At 46.5% G+C, this 16,992-nt stretch overlaps 4 protein-coding genes across 4 annotated transcripts; 1 reads left to right on the top strand and 3 right to left on the bottom strand.

Moving 5' to 3' along the window:
• Positions 1–1,019: 1,019 nt before the first annotated feature.
• On the bottom strand, positions 1,020–3,675 carry N7487_011275 (putative PHD finger domain protein; the record flags this gene model as incomplete). Its single annotated transcript, XM_056879005.1, has 5 exons — positions 1,020–2,036; positions 2,089–2,934; positions 2,992–3,211; positions 3,277–3,374; positions 3,502–3,675. 5 exons carry the CDS (start codon positions 3,673–3,675, stop codon positions 1,020–1,022), a joined length of 2,355 nt encoding a protein of 784 aa, XP_056724324.1.
• A 1,138-nt stretch (positions 3,676–4,813) lies between these two features.
• On the bottom strand, positions 4,814–6,159 carry N7487_011274 (Rcd1-like cell differentiation family protein; the record flags this gene model as incomplete). The annotated part of the gene is made up of 4 exons (XM_056879004.1): positions 4,814–4,988; positions 5,043–5,418; positions 5,479–5,634; positions 5,700–6,159. The coding sequence occupies 4 exons, from the start codon at positions 6,157–6,159 to the stop codon at positions 4,814–4,816; spliced, it is 1,167 nt and encodes a 388-aa protein (XP_056724323.1).
• Positions 6,160–7,012: 853 nt separating this feature from the next.
• Positions 7,013–8,225, bottom strand: N7487_011273 (uncharacterized protein; the record flags this gene model as incomplete). Its single annotated transcript, XM_056879003.1, has 2 exons — positions 7,013–7,089; positions 7,154–8,225. The coding sequence occupies 2 exons, from the start codon at positions 8,223–8,225 to the stop codon at positions 7,013–7,015; spliced, it is 1,149 nt and encodes a 382-aa protein (XP_056724322.1).
• Positions 8,226–16,294: 8,069 nt separating this feature from the next.
• On the top strand, positions 16,295–16,961 carry N7487_011272 (alpha/beta hydrolase; the record flags this gene model as incomplete). The annotated part of the gene is made up of 2 exons (XM_056879002.1): positions 16,295–16,348; positions 16,407–16,961. 2 exons carry the CDS (start codon positions 16,295–16,297, stop codon positions 16,959–16,961), a joined length of 609 nt encoding a protein of 202 aa, XP_056724321.1.
• Between the last annotated feature and the right edge of the window lie 31 nt (positions 16,962–16,992).

Below are 16,992 nucleotides of genomic sequence, written 5' to 3'. Positions count from 1 at the left end.
CTGCAAATATGCATATGTATAGATCTAGATTCTATATCTCAACCTTGTCCAAACATTTCCCATCTAAATCTACCCTTCTATCAACTCTATTAACCATCGAGTAGTTCAAGATTGAAATCAAATAACATTGTCTATTAGAATACACATGTCCTCACCCACCAAAACAATGGCGGCCAGGGCCAGACCATCTGAAAACGCCATTCGAGTCCCCATCCATCTTGATGCATTGTAAAACAGGAAAAGAAACAAATAAAGGGATGTAAAACGCCAGCCCGTCACAGTCTCAAGCGGCGCCAAAGAGAATCGAAGAAATGTTCCCACGAGACAGAGCCCTGACACCGACGAGAAAGGGGAAACTCATTATCAAAACACGGTACTTCAACAAGGTTGGTCTGCAATAGCAGAACTTTTGGGAAATGTGAAGAAAGAACAAAAGAATACGAGCGTCAGGCCAAAAAGGGTTTCATCTGGCAGATTTTGAGGTTCGATCCATGACATGTCGTCGCCGGGAAAATGACTCCGGATGATCACCTGGAAAAACATACCCAGATAAATACCATTTGCGCACATTGAGTGCACATTGACCCACTTGTCCAACGTTCCGCAGAAGCTAAAACAAACTTTGACAAACGGTGCGAAAGCACAGATCACAACTGCTCAAAATGCACTGCAGTACAAGTTGTGGGGTTGGATTCCGATAGTGATTTCGGTATGTATCCAAAACAGTGATCAGAGGTTTGCAAACTCAAAAAAAGGGGTCAATAGAAAGGGTATTTGGAAAAAAGAGAAAGGAAAGAACAAATGCTGTTCACACAATTGCCCTAGAAATTCATTGGTTTTGACCATTGTTTTCGCGCTGAGGCGAAGGAATAGGATCAGGGTGCTGAGACATGGTCCCAGAGGCCAAGGGAGGGATGCGATTCAGCGATGGCGATGACATCAGATGCTGGCCATTGCCCTGATAGTGGTGAGCCTGGTGTAGCATTGAAGCATTCTCTCTCTGTCGCCGTTCCTCCTGCTCAGGAGTCATGCATTTGACAGGCGGGGGGGATTGGAGCATCCGGAGAGCTACGGCCCATGAGCTTTGGGCTCGGCTCCAGTCTGCGGATGGGCGGAAGGACCGGTGCGCCTGCCAAGCCACTGCCAGTAAGTGGACGAGGTGACTGCTTAGTTGGGCTAATCCCCGACATAGCCATGCCGTGAGAGCTTTGAGGAGGCGAAGAGTGGTTGCCGTTGGGCGTTGCGGCAGAGAAGGACGGGTAGTGGTTGGACATTGACGGCGTGACTGCATGGCCTGACTGCGGACGCGGGGTCTCGAAAGAACTCCATGGAGATGGTGCATGGTTGGGACCAACAGGCGGGAAGCCCGCAATAGGGCCAACATCTGGATTTCCCTGTGTAGGTGACATAGATGGTTGGTTTTGAACAGGAGATTGGGCAGAATGCGAGGAAGAGGGCCGCACAGGGAACGATCTAATCGGGGAAAGGTGAGGAGCTTGTTCCATAGGGGGCAAAGAATGCTGAGAGGAGGATGGCCGCGGGTGCTGCTCCATAGTGGCATGCAGTAAGCCATTCATGCCCTTTGGCGGGGAAAATGGTGCACGAGGAGGGCTTGAAGATGGAAGGGGCGTGTGATCTGTGTGATGGACCCGGCGCTGGGGAGACAGAGGAGGATGGAAGTTGCCATGACCAATAGTGGACGAGTGTAGAATAGGTTGTGTTGTTGAGGGTTCGTTTTGAATATTAGACAAAGCCATATGTGATTTCTTCACAGGTGAGGGCGGAGCTTGATCTTCGTCATCCTCTATCTTCTGCTTCCTACTGGCTGGAGGAGCAGCGGAAGGAGATGCAGAAGCGCTGACTCGGAACTTGAGCGGTGGAAGTTTTGGCCTGCTGGCATCTTCTTCTTTTCGCTTGCAGTCTCGGCAGACAAAGTGGAAGTCTTCCTTCTCGGCTGCTTCCTGTGAGATACCAAGACACTTGCTATGCTGCCAAACATTGCATTTTTCACAGGCAACACTGTGACTTCCATCATCCTGGGGGAAATGTTAGACTAGCGCTGGAATACGTTTGGATCCTGAGACTCACCAAGTTCTCGCCATACACTCCACAGCCGGAGCAATCAAACACCCACTGGTCATCTTGGGTAAGCCCTGCCAGGTTCTTCTGGGACTTCTCCAGGTCAGCCTTGAGGTTTCGGGCAGACACCCTGCTTTCACCCCTATCAATTCTTTCCTGTTCTTCCGCAATCCTTTCCAGCTCCGCCTCATGCAGCAGTCGCTTTTGTTCCCGGTCTCTAATACGGTGCTCGCGAGTCATTGTGCGCGACTGCCGCTCTTCTTCAAGCTGAATTTGCCGAGCCTGCTCCTTACGAGCCTCAGCCAGGTCGTTTTCACGCTTCTGGGCTGCCTCAGCAGCTTCTCGCTCCTGTCGTTCTTTTTCTTCCTTGGCAGCAAGTCGACTGGACCTCTTAGCACCTGCGACAAGCTGCAGATTGAGAAGTTCCTTTTCACGCTTCTGGCGCTTGCGCTGCTGCGCTTCCTCTGCCTTCTCGAGAATAGGCAGGACATGCTCAACAATGCTATCGCGTAGGTATTTCTCATCTGCGTCCTTTGTTTTCTGGAGTGTTTCCAAGAAAGCCTGGTATTCCTGGAGTGTGACAGCCACGCACTCCCACTTGAAAGGGTCTTCGGCAAAGGCCGCGACGGCACTTGCATCGTTGGTATCCTTGTTATCCTCATCGGAACCCTCTTCCGCCGCTGCTGTAGAGGTACGCTTTGACGTTCTTGATGCTCGAGAGGACCGGCTCTTTGCCTTCTTCTTGGGGCGCTGGACAGGGGGAGGCGGAGGAGGGTCGGTGCGACGGTAAAGGCGGTTGTCATCTAGCACATAGTATGAACGCCCCTCGCGGTCCCAACCAAATTCTTCAATACGCTGGGAACGGTTAGCATCTGATAATCAGGAGTCAAAGCCATGCGAGAGCTAGCCTACCCATTCTGTCTGCTCGGTCTCCTTCTTTTCGGGCATCTTGTCGCGGATGCGGTCCGCGTTCCAGAATGTCCATACTGTCAGCTGGTGGAGGACGCGGATCTTGGTGAAAACATCGAAATGCAGGAACTTGTTTGGTTCTTCCTCGTAACCGAAGGGATTGGTGGTATTGGGCGCTTTCGCATTGTACTGGCGTCGGGTATACTCGTCGAAATTATCGAAGCTGTCAGCACAGTGATGTCAGTAAAACCATGCAGGATAGCAAGAAACGTGTTCCAGTATACGTACGTAAGACCGCGATGCGACGAAATCCACTTGAGGAGACACAATCCAATCTCTAGTAGTTTGTGAGAGGGTTCAGGTTTCAGGCATTCGACTTCTAGGTCCTGGCGTGGGGCAAAGGATGTTAGCGATAATTCAACCAAGTGAGATCTGCTTGTGTATGTGTCCTCTCATCAATGCGACACGAAGCGCAGCATTTGATCTCATCCTAGACGATGCTAATAGACATACCTCAATCCCAAACTCCTCGTCAATTTTCATGACCTGACCAAAGATGGCAATGTATTGCATGAGGCTTGCAAATGCCCAGTTGCTCCTCAACTGTGAGAGCAAACCAGGCTCTTCTGGTGCCTGTTGCTCGGCCGCCGGGGCGACCTCGGAGTGGGTGCGCTTTCGCGATCCCATCGCGGCGGGACAACCGTTAAGGCCGGTTTTCTCAGAGGTGTCCAATGAGGGGGTTCAGTGAAATAAAATTTGGGTGGAGGTAAAAGCCAGAGAGTGTCCAACTTTGAAATGAGAAATTCGAACGTGAAAATTGAAAAAGAGACTGAGAAATATGAAGGTTGAGTCTGGGCTTTTTTTCGTGTCGTGAGGCAAGACGATCAGTAAGGCGGCGCGTCAAGGAGCGTGTCACGTGAGTATATGCGTTTGTCGAATTTAACAAGGGGAGAAGTGCGAAGGGCAATTCAGAGCAAATTGACCTTGTCGACCATATAGATGTCATCTTAATTCTAACCCTAATTCTTAGAGAAGAAAAAATTACAATGAGATTATGCAAACAATAGAAGACCGAATCTAATCTTATACATCGAAATATACACCTAAAAAAGGACATATCAAAGGATATCAAAGGACTCTTAAAAAGATTCTAAAAAGACATGGCAAAGCCGCATAAGTGGACTATTCTTGTATTCATGAATCGGAGACAAGTACATTCATGCTTTTGAGAACAAAGTCGCATATACACAAGGAACGACAGAAAAAATAAAAACCAAACACAAAGAAACATAATAAGAAAAAAAAAACAAAGCGGACGCCTGGATCTTTGGATATCTCTCGCTTTCAAAGGTCTATCTCACACAGAGCAGTTGGGGTTCGTCAAAGACGAGGAGAAAATGCACACAGACGACAGCGCCAACCAGAATTCGCGCCACACGACAGAAGACTTCTGTCGAAAATGAAAATCAATGATAATCAGAGAAGAAAACATATTTCCCACAAGCAAAATGCACAGCACAGATAAAGAAAAGAAAAAAGAAGAAGAAGAAAGGAACAAGGATACATTAAACCTCCCCCCAACGCAGATCACCGAACCCTCAAGAAACCCAATATAAATGCGGTAAAGAGAGAAACAACCAGGAATGAAGAGAAAAAAAAAACAGACTTGGATCCGATGCCCTCAATCGAATGACATACCTCACACGCTGGATCCAGTTCTTCAACCACAATTTTGCGCCTAGTGTCCGTTAATCGCCAGAAGCCTTTCCCATGCATATCATAAGGTAAAATATTTCGGGAGAAAGAAACAGATGCTTTTCGTATGTTACATGGCTGTCGGGGCTCCATCCGAGACGGTGTCGGATAAGTTGATAAGGAGTTGAGCCAGGCAGCGCTTGGTGGCTGCATCGTCACGGAGGACGGAGGAGAATGTGGCGTCCCGGAGAGGTTCGGGGAGACATTGCCGCAAGGCCTCTCGGGCCCGGCTGTTGTCACTGAGGCTGCATGATGCTGTTAGGGATGCCCAAGAAGAGGGGGATGGCACGAGGACTCACCGAAGGAAGCAGCGCACAACATGCTTGAGAAGGCGGACAGTCTGTTGCTCCACCAACTGAGTAACCATGTTGCTCAGGACAGTGCCCACGGCATAGAATCTTTCATATGTCGCGCAAATGTAGCCCAAGCCAATATCATCAAGAAGAATTTTCTGTACGATAAAGATAGCAACGGTTTTGCTCAGCTCCGAACCCGTCTCCATAATGCGAAGGCAAAGAGGGATGATCTCTGTAGTTAGGAGGAAGTTGATCACGTCAGAGGAGTCATTCTTCACCAATGCGCCGATGACGCCCAGCGATGTTAGTCGGAGGTATTCGAAGGGACGAGACTTGGAGGTGGTGTTGAGGAAGGGGTAGAGGAAAAGAGGGATGTGGGCTAAATGAAGGGAAATTAGCAACCGATTTTGTATGGGGTCATGGCAGGTATATTGCTCACCGTTCAAGAAGAGAGTGCGGGTCTCATTGTGGGAGGCGACACATTGCAAAAGCGCCAGCGCATTGCAGACTCGATTTGACGCGGCAGCAGTCAACTGAGAAGGGTTCAAGAGCGGATATACCGAGATAATTTCTTGAAGGAGGGCAGTCATAACACCTGCAAGTTTCCGACCGTTAGTTATTGTAGATGGGGCTGGGCGCACGTTGGGAATGGAGCCATACCAAAAGAGTGCCAGATAACCAGAGCCAATTCGGGGACCTGTTCCCGCTTCTTGCTAAGTTCCATCAAAGCGGATTCTCTGCGAGTTGGGTCCAATAGCTCGGCGACCCAAATGAAGACCTTGCGATTCTCCTCACTGATTCCACCGTCCATGGCGGAGACCGCATTTGACATACCATCTCCACCCATGCCGCCGGCGCCACCGGCACCCTGCGCGGGGTTTCCAGCGCCATTGCCGCTCATAGCAATGCGGCCATAGTGTTGTTGCTGTGCAGCGGCAGCAGCAGCTTGCACTTGGGCATGCTGTTGGGCGACCAGGGAAGCGTGCTGCTGCTGCGACTGGTGTGGGTGCGGCTGAGCCTGGTGGTGCTGTTGCTGTTGCTGATGCTGCATCCACGAAGGATCAGCCTGGGGGTATTGATGTTGGTGGGAGAAGACGTGTTGGGTCTGCGCTTGAAGCATGGTGGGTGATGAGTCGTTTCGGAGACTCGTAATACTCCGAAGGATCGGAACTCTGGCGAAGCGACAGCAAAATGGGGGCTGGGATAAAGTTGAAATAGGATTAATATCGTCAGGAGTTTAATCCCGGGACTGAAATCATTGATGACCGAAGACAAGTTGCAAGAATAGTGCTAGAATGGGTAGAACAGGTCGAACAGGTCGAATAGAGAGGAGTGTGGAGGAGGGAAAAGGCGGAAGTGAAGGCGGGGAGTCAAAGTGCCTCCCCTAACTTTTGTGTGGTCTTTTTTGGCCCTGGGCATTGTCTTACTTACCTACGGAGGACTCCGTATGGAGGACTCATTCTATATTCTATGTATAATTATTTATGGTGTCTTTCTTTTCTAGTCTTTTCTTTTCTTTCTATCTCATTTGACTCGGATCTATTGAATTAGTGTACGTTGTGTCAAACCTGCAGACCATCCAAACACATCACATTGTTTTCTGTAAGCCGTTTGCTTTCTGCATTGCAATCTCCCATGCTCATAGTTATTTCATGTCGGTGCCCGAGAACCATTATATCACCTCAATACTTATTGAACAGTAATAAACAAGTTAAAAATCATGTTATCATGTCGAGTTTGTACTCATAATTTCATATGTACATCGTAGTGTGCCATAAGTCTTTTCATATCGACATCGAAAAAAAAGGAATATCGTCAATCCTAAATCAAAAACCAAAAAAATCATCGTGCAGGTCGTAGTAGTACATTAGTCACGTCATAAATCAAGCGCCATAAATGCATAATCAAACCGAGGTCTTCGAACTGAAAAACCGCGGCAAAAAAAGGAACAAGTTCCCTCATGTCAGACGTTATCATCGACGGTCAGAGCGAGTGCGCGATCGTCGTGACCGTCGCGTATCCCTAGTTCGTCTGTCGGAACTTCGGCTACCTATGAAAGAAAGAAAGGTCAGTGAATGTCTTTTATTTGTTGGGATATATGGGGGTAAACATACTCCCTGTTCCTGAGTAATAGTCGGAATAGTAATAGTATGAACTTGGGTAGGAGGACTCGGTCTTGTCGTCATCGTGCTCTCTCTCTCTCTTTCTCTTCAATCCCAAGCACAGAGCAAGAGCACCGAGGATGATAGCAATTGTGCCGAGACCCCATTTAGAGTCTTTCTTTTCGCTAACCTCACTGCCTCCCGCGGCTGGTCTGGTTCCGAACCATGTCCGTCGATCGGCAGGAGGAGGAGGAGGTCGACTACCATGCGAATGGTGGGAATGGCGCTCTTCGATATAAGTTGTATCCTGTCTGCGGCGCTTCTTGCCGATGCCGAGTGCTGCAAGCAGGCCCTCCAAAACGCCCTTAAAGCAGATGCAGGCACAGAGGAGTAGCAACAAGAACGCACCGACAATACTACCGATGACAATTCCTGCGATAGCACCACCACTCAGTCCGCCGCTGCTTTTGGCTTGGACTCCGATCAAATCTGCCCCGTCCGTTCCAACCGGTGCTGTAAATGCCTCCGTGGTGGTTGGGGCTGAGGTTGCTGTTACGGTGGTTGCTCCACTTGTCGTCCCTCGGAGGCCCGGCGTGGCTGCTGATCCTCCTCCTCCTGTTTCTGTGGCAGTCACAGCAACTGAGGAACTCTCAGCGACACATTGGCCCTCCGAACATTCTTGCGCGGCCTCACAACAAGTCGAGCCGCACTTTGTCTCGCCAAGGTCAACTCTGCACGTTCCTGTGCTTGTAGATGTGGCAATCTGGCTGCTCCACACAGAGGTAACCGTTGTTAGGTCGGTATTGGTGAGCACGTAGGTGGTCGTGTAATATTGATAGCCTCCACCGCTGTCACTACCACTGTTTGCACAGACGGCCTCTTGGGCACTGTTGGTAGTGCACGTTTGACCGGACTCGCAGCAAAGCCAGTCGTTGTAGCCACAAGGGTTTGCACAGCGCTTTTCAAGCTTGTTTCCTTCGAGAACGTTTGCTTCCAATGCGAGCGGGGTTGCGGCTGTGTGGAGCGAGTAGTTGAGAAGTAGGGCAAGTGTCGAGAGCACCGGCAGGACGGATAAAGACCGCATCGCAAAGAAATGGCTAGGCAATGCTTGCCAAAATTCAGCCGTAAAATTATTCGAGTCGGAGAGCGTGGGATTTGGACTAGAATGGTGTTTCTCAGTAGTCTTGTCTCACCCGTATACTCGAGAGATCTTGGGAGACCACGAGGAAACAAAGATCTCAAATTCTTGAGACGTCAAGAAATGATCGGAATGTACGGAGTAGACAAAAAATAAAGAAGAATGAGAGAAATCGAGAGGAGAGTTGTTCCAGTTTGTTAGCTACACAGCGTCTCCCAGCCTCTCCCTCCGTATACCCAACCACCCGATTTCCTACCAATTGCCTTAATCCACCCAAGACTTTCTTTTTATTTCATGGTGGCTGGGTTTCACATTAAATCTATTTTATTCGATTCTGATTAGTCCGACACTATTTTTCCCCCTCGAATAACAATGAAAGCCCTGAGTTATCCCCTTACCTACGTCCTGTCAGAAGCGATCAACGGGTCGAATGCAGGTTTCTCCACCCCGCATGGCAGCAATCGGCTTTATGTCCAACACCGCCATTTTAGATTTGCCTTGACTCAGGTCTACTCAAAAAGAGGAACACAATTGGATTGTGTATATGTTGGGCAGCCATCCGATGCATTGTAGCAAAGCGTGGGTGTCGTGGATGCCATGGGGATATTCCGTGCCACCAATGGCAGCCCAACGATGAATTGCCCAATCCGTTGAATGCCCTGGAGATCCGATTGAACCTGCAGCTAGACTCCCGGAAAGCTTCTGAAGGGACATCCTGTCTATAGGGGATCGCACCTCTCTAAGGAACATCCCCCTAAATTATGTTTACGTCTGACGGCGACTGGAATCAAAACATCAAGCAGCTTTAGAACATGATCTTACTTAAAAGGCTATGTACTAAGTATAGAAACAAATTTAAAAACGCTAAAAAAAATCTTATCTCTTCCTATTGAAGCTAGTTCCACCATATTCAATAATACCTACATGTAGGTAAGGTCCCCCTTAGACTGCGACATCGCCCGTCCATGGGCCCCATACTTACATATAGTCACCCAAAATGGACGTATAACCTACTGACATAGCAAAATAAATTACTGTTATTTATATACGTTTTGCCAACTCGATAGAATGTTATTATTAGTACATAAAATATTTGAATCTAATCAAAAATTTTTAATATTTAATAAATAGCTATCCCAAATATACAAGCAAGACAAAAAAACCCCTTCTAATACTTATGATTAGTTAGTATTTTTATAAATCTGTTAAATCATCCTATTACAGCTAGAATATATATTTGAGATAGTTAACTAGTAACTCTACTAGTTAGTTTACATTGTATCTCGCGATTGATACGGAATCTATAATTAGACCTTGCCAACTCCCATGGGACTAGAAAAATTTTGGTCCCATATCCTGGTCCCATCACTCCCATGGGACTAGCCAAAATTTTGGTCCCATTACCATAGTGGTCCCATGGGAGTCCCATGGGAGTGATGGGACTCCCATATGGTCCCATGGCATACATATTTTTGCCAAGCATTTCCTATTTTGGTTGCACAAAAATGCTAACTCAGCAGATAAAATACTGTTTTTTACAGGTGTATCAACATTCTCACTTCAAGTTTGTAGCAATCTAACTTTTTTATATGGCATACTATTAAAAATAGAAGATGAATATCTCAGCCATATATTTAAATATTATATTCAAGCAAAAGTAAGCTCAAATATGTAAAATTAGGTGTAGGAGATCAAGAAGAAGTTGTTGACTTAGTATCATGGTCAGTCAGTAGAGATATATATATTCACATACATGCTATACTCTCCAGTTTCAACTAAGCTCTACACATATTAAAAATTATACCAAAATATAATAAATCCTTTTTTTTTACAGCATTAGATACTATAGATAGGTCTTTATTTCATCCTTTTATTTCAAAACTACTCTTAATATCATATTATTGGTATAGAAATCAATGTCTGGACTGCGACATCGCCTATGGACGGGCGGGTGGGCACTGCCCACGGGCCTTAAGGCCTTTTTAGTAACTAAGTAGAATTCCTTGACCTCGTGACCTACATTATTTGTATATTTTTTCTTTATATTTTTAAGTAATTTAATTATATGTACATAGTAGTAGCATTAGCATATAGTAGGTTTAGAAGTATAATGATTTGACACTACTGCCAATTTTCTGACCGAGGTCAGAAAAATGAGCTTTAGAAGCCTTTATACAATGACTTGATACGACTATCAATTTTCTGACCGAGGTCAGAAAAATGGCAGTAGAAGATACAATGATTTGATACGACTGTCAGTTTTTTGACTGGGGTCAGAAAATTGAGCTTTGGAAGCCTTTATACAAGAAATTCCATCAAAATGCTAGGGGATCGGGTTGACCCTCAAAACTGACTATACCCCTGACTTGATGGGACTCCCATGGGACTCCCACGGGACTCCCGCGGGACTCCTATGGGACACCCGTGGGACCCCCACTATTATAAAGCTTGCTTAACCAATCGGGGAGCTGTAAATAGAAGGTCTTACTATCTTATGATCTATCTTCGCGCTAGTTATTACTCGGCCTACTATAGAGTACTCAAGGTATAGAGGATAGATGCGATCGTTAATCAGAAGATTTTTGAGAGGTAAGTCAAGATTATTCTATCCTTATTATACTCCTAAGTCCCTCCCCTCTTTACCCCAGTCCTCTACGATATAATGATTATTGGAATATCATGTCTCAATACGATCTTTATGCTGAGGCTAGCCCTTCGTCCCAGATTGCCTCCTCGCAAATTGGGATACCTCCACCATCTTCACTCTATAATCTTGATTTGATAGATGAACCCCTTACACCAGACCATTCGATTAGCCAGCAGCCGATTTATAGCGTACCACCATCCTCAGTCGTTCAGTCCGAAATTGAATCAACACCTCTTCCACCTAGTCTTCGTCGAATCGGTCCACGAAATCAAAAGTTCTGGGTTCTCTGGACTATGGAGAATAAGGCAGAGTTTATTGAATGGTGGAGGAATACAACTGGTGCTCATCCATACCCTCCACTCTATAAAGTGAACTTCGAAGCACGATATACATCTTCTGCTTGGGATCAGTTTGACCAGGTAGCACACTATCAAACTGGAAAACCAATGGCACTCTGTCGGAGATGTGGAAAGGTGCTATCGCACCCATCATCAACCTTGAATGGGTCGAAATCCCTAACTGCGCACTTGAGTAGCCGCGCATGCAAAACTGGCGCACAAAAGGACTCAACCCAACAGGATATACAACAATCGTTTGAACTTTCGGTAAGACTAGGGTCTTATAAATAATCTATCTAAGGCTAACTTCTATATCATTCTTAGTCAAACCGTGTATCTACTCGAAAGGCCTTTAATCTACAAAGATTTGAGAGAGCCCAGGTAAAATTTATCGCAAACTCTCGCCTTCCATTTCAAATCCTCCGGCACCAAGAATTCCAAGATCTTATAGCAGAGGCACAGCTTTCACCACAACCTTTGAGCCTTCTTTCACCGAAAACTGCGCGGCGTCGACTCCAATCGATTGTCCAGGCAGAACAGCAAAAGCTACTCTCCCACCTCCCCGCTGGGGCAAAGCTCTCGATTGCTCTTGACTGCTGGACCTCACCATTCCAACAAGCGTTTATGGCGATCACAGGGTATTTTGTGGATATCGATTGGGTATATCATGAGATACTTCTAGGCTTTATGCCGGTTCATGGCCAGCATACCGGCGCTCACTTGGCAGAGGTTCTCCTCGGTGTTCTTTCTGACCATGGGATCGTTGATAGGGTGATTGCAATTACTACTGATAATGCGTCAAACAACAAAACCATGGTTGAAAGTCTTTGTGAATCGATCCGACAGATAGATCTCCCGGATTCCACTGAGATTATACGGGTTCCATGCCTTGCCCATGTGATTCAGCTGAGTCTAAAAGATCTTCTTGGCTTGATGAAGGCCAATCCAAAGAATGATAAAACCGCGACCGTATGGTCAGAAGAAAATGGGAGCATCCTTCAGCAAGCAAAGCTACAGAAGGGAATTATTTATACACTTGCAAAGGTATATATCTAACCTCTATAAAGGTATCTTATATTAATCATGATTATAGGTTCGCGCTTTTGCTGTATTCATCAATGCTAGCCCACAGCGACGGGAGGCCTTTCTGAATCTCCAGAGCGACGGAATAAAGCTGGCTCCAATCCAAGATGTCCGCACTCGGTGGAATTCCACATATCTTATGCTCCAGCGTGCCAAGCGCCTTCAGACAATATTCCAGCGGTATTGTACAGAGCACCAGCGCCCTGAGTTCCACATCAGTAAAGGGGAGTGGCGCCAAATCGATTACCTACTCTGTATCACAAAGCCTTTCTACAAGTGGACGGTCGGTCTATCAAAGATCAAGACAACAACCATTCACAATGTTTTTATGGTATATAACCGGCTATTCACACATTTTGAACAATCCCAGGCCCGACTTCGTCGTAAGAAGGTGCCCTGGAAGAAGGCTATGCTAGCGGCTCTTGAAGCTGGAAGGGAAAAGCTTTCGGTATACTACCAATTAACAGAGGAAGCCCATGGTAGCTTATACGCCATAGGTACCATTCTTGCTCCCCAGTATAAGCTCAAGTTTTTTGAAGGCCCAGAATGGTTAGGTCAGGTTCAGCTCAATGATACTATTTCCTCTTGGCATGATATATACAAGTCTTCGCTTTATAGCCATCTTGAAGACTATTCGAAACATCAGCCAGAAAGGGAAGTACCACCCACAGCGATACCTTCGGCACATTATACAGAGGATGAAATGGCAAGCCTTCTCGCTGAGGATCAGCCACCGCCCCCACTACCATCAAAAGCCACTGGTTGGGAAGAAGAACTTAAGGGATATCTCAATCTTGGTAAGTTTATACTATCCTTTTACTATTTTACGAACCACGTTACTAACTCTCTATAGAATGGAGCGCAACGAATCCATGCCATTTCTGGAGGGAGAATGCGCGTAACTTTCCGACACTCGCAGGACTTGCACGGGACGTCTTTTCGATCCCAGCCACAGGCGCAGGTGTTGAGCGTCTCTTTAGTACTGCTCGCGATATTTGCCATTACCGACGGGGCTCTTTAAATGAATCGACGATTCAAGATCTAATGATGCTCCGTTGTTTATCAAGGTTTGACATTAGAGATGAAGAAACTGAGGATACTGTTCAACCTGAATCCGTTCTTAACCAAGACGAAAGAACAGAGATTGACGAACAAAGGGAGGTAGGACTTCCTGACTATACGCCAGAGCCAATCAGTGATGGTGAAGATGGCGAAGACAGTGTAGACGATGAAGCCGACAACGTTAATCCAGACAATATGGATACCGCCACAGAAGAGGCAGAGCCAGATCATTCTATACGCCACCAATTACCAGTGATTCCGTTCAGTCAACAACGTCCCCAAAGAGAACGCAAGCGACGAAGAGATGATGATTTGTATACTTATACATAATAGAGATAGATTAGTATAGAATTTTTTAACAGCTGTTAAAATATCAAATTCTACTGTCTATCAGAAATTGCGCTCTAGATATAGCACTGCAAATCTACTATTTTTGTCCTAATACCAAGCCCAAAGTATTATTATCTCTATTCTTTGAGTAATTAAAATACCCAAAAAAACAGTGGCATTCTTCATAAGTTATGCAGGTCACATTTTTCTACATGTTTGCACTGTTTACAGTCCCATGGGAGTCCCATCAAAGTCCCATGGGAGCGGACTGGACTGCTTAGTCCCATTCTTGGCACTCCCATGGGACTTGATGGGACTCCCATATGGTCCCATGGGATAGTCCCATGGGACCACTCCCATGGGAGTTGGCAAGGTCTATCTATAATTATAATTCAAATTTCTATCAATATCAGTCGTATTTTATAAACTTATATCGCCTAAATTACTATATTATATTTCTTAAAGGTCGAGTTTTAGTTCTACAATATCAAAATATTTAGATTCTTTAATATAGGGCGATAGGTACCGGAAGATAGTGTGGTAGGCCTCGGCTTTACGACGCGATTATTCACGGTAGCGCTCGAATACCTAGACCTCTACTTCGAGGCGCGCTTCAATGGCTCGCTGCCTTACCGCCCCATTAAGGTGGGGCTCTACCAAGGGTGGGATGTCCGCTGTAATAGATTTGGCGTACTTGAATAGACAGTCGGGACGCTGAATGTCGCCCGATACTATATCCCAGACCTACCTGGCTTTTAGGTAGGAGGTCATGAGACGTTTCTAGGTCGCGAAGTTATCGCTTCCCGCCAGAGGCTCGATGGCCGTGACAGCTCGGTCAGGCTAGTTATGGACTAGAGCAGACATAGTGATGACTGCTAAAGCGTAGATATATAATCAAGATTGACAAGATTATTCTCAGATGAGTAGAGACGGTACCCTAGATTTTACTCCCGGGCTCATAACCTATTGTTGTTCGGAAGTATGAATTGACTTTTTTATTTCAGAGGGATATATGAGCCTATATATACAACAATTAGCCAAGTTGATTTCCAATCAACTTGGTCGTCTGTATCGACACTTCGGAGCTAATTCCGACGGTGCGGCTTGGTTCCTGATCTGCACCAGCCTCATATCACAACAATATCATTGGGTCGGTAGTGTTCAATTCATCACCATCAAGGTTGATGCACGCTCCAGCGATTGCCAGGAGCAGATTTACTACAGTATCCTGGACTGCAACAAAGAAGGTTCCATTATTGACCCATAATAATGCTCAAGTGACTTGGAAAAGTTCTTACCCCAGGCCCCTTTGGTAGCTTACATCACTTGTTGCATCAAACGATGGGACAAGCGAAGGCAAACAGGAATAAAGAACACCGATGATAATGGTATTTGGCTATACAAGATCGGAGCGCCGGCTAATGGGCTTTCACGGAGTCTACAAGCGCGCTTGTTTTCGATGCGCTTGATGAGCTTCAGTGCACATCATTAGTAATGGCTATCACCGTGCTCGGAAACAGCAAATACGCGATTTTCGTTATCTCATCACTGGCGCCACAATGTTAAGTTACACAGTAACAATCTTTCTGAAGGAATTTGTGAGTGGCGCTACGCCCGACATGTTACGATCCCCATAGTATCACTCACTGTTTGTTAGCATTTTACGCTAAAGAGTCGTGATCTTTCCTCTTTGTTTTCGCCTTGTGACTTGTCTAACGCAGGCTGGCAGAATTGAGTAGCATGGGTTTCTCTAGCCTTACTGGAAGACATCGCTATGCCTCGGTCTTCTAATGCGCATGCTATCGGCACTATAACAGAGGCGCCCTGGGCTACAGACGCCTGAACGCCTGCAGAATGAAGTATCGTCGAAAGTCTAGATTGATATGTGCTCCTTGACATAAGCTGCAACGCGATGGATCGATTCGGACGATTGACTGGGAATGTTGTAGACGCGGAACTGATCGGCAGGAGGCCTGTTGTTTCGCGCTGGAGGCAGAGTTCGCGGGCCACGTGTCGCTGCGGTGCTTGATGCACTTTGTTCTCGGGCAGCTAAACACGGTGAACATCGTCGTGGCTGGCCACGAATATTAATATTCTGCATCCCCCCTCGAGTACCCTCTCGGGGCTGAGAGTATTAGAGGGGTTCTTAAGTCGTATCGACTCTCTTAACCCAAATGATTGTCGCAGTGTTAAAACACTGTAGAGTTATCCTCCGAATTTGAAACGTGGTCCTTAACGGTTTGGCGAAAAAAATGGTTAAGGTTAAGTTCTGAGCCAACAAGCTGTCGCCGAATGCTTTCTCCTGTTTCTTTCAAAGTGTGGAGAGAAGTGAACAGTCTTCCTTCGACAAGCAAAGAATTCATTAGAAATCGCCGATTCTCCTCTTTCTATGTACTTCGCGAAAGAGTCCCGGGCTTTAAGTTTTCTAGGGCGAAGTTTGTTGGTCACATTTGCGGGATCTCTACGAGTAGATTGAGTCTTATCCTGCTGAACCTTAAGACTAAGAAAGAGGTGATTATAGAGACCGTCGATCAAAGTAGGGAGGCTTGTTTTAGATGTCTTCTCCTAGTCCATCTTTTGAAGACGTTGTTCCTCTCTACGAAGACGTCGTTCTTCTGTGGGATTCTCCCTATCCTCTCTCTGGAATCGTTACTCCTCTTTACGAAGACATTGGTCGATGTGTTCTACCCCAAAAGTCTGGATTTGCCGTTTGACCAGCAATTGCGCCACAAACCTCGTCCAATCCTCCTACGCTATCATGGCGGTGGTTTGGCCGGTGGCTCCAGCTTGTATCCTCCATTCTTCAGCCCTTGGTATCTTGAACTCGCCAAGGAGAACTTGGCCATCATTGTGTTCCCGAACTACCGACCGCTACTAGAGTCCTCTGTCATGGATATTCTTGAAGATGCGGAGGACCACTGGCAGTGGACACATCGAGACATGCCCCTCTTCCTTGAGCAGGAGACAGCAGGAGCCCTGCAGGCAGATCTGAGCCGCATCATGTCCGTGGGTGAAAGTGCCGGAGGGTATCTAAGTTTGCAGATGGGTCTAAACCATGCGTCCAAGATTTGCGCAGTAAATGCTGTGTATCCTGTAGTGGACTTCAAGGCACCACGATTTTGCAATGGGCAGCAAAAACCAGTGTTCAATATGTCGCCATTTCCCCGAAACTATCTCGAGCGCCACATGGAAGAGGTTAAGAGACAGGAAGCGCTCACGTAAAAGCCGGTGATCGTATCTTCTGAGGTTGGCA

The sequence above is a fragment of the Penicillium crustosum genome (assembly GCF_028827405.1).
Source record: "Penicillium crustosum strain IBT 35664 chromosome Unknown utg000005l_segment0_segment0, whole genome shotgun sequence".
In the NCBI taxonomy this organism is placed as follows: domain Eukaryota; kingdom Fungi; phylum Ascomycota; class Eurotiomycetes; order Eurotiales; family Aspergillaceae; genus Penicillium; species Penicillium crustosum.
The sequence above is the reverse complement of the archived record's forward strand: the minus strand, read 5'-3'. Positions and strand labels throughout refer to the sequence as shown.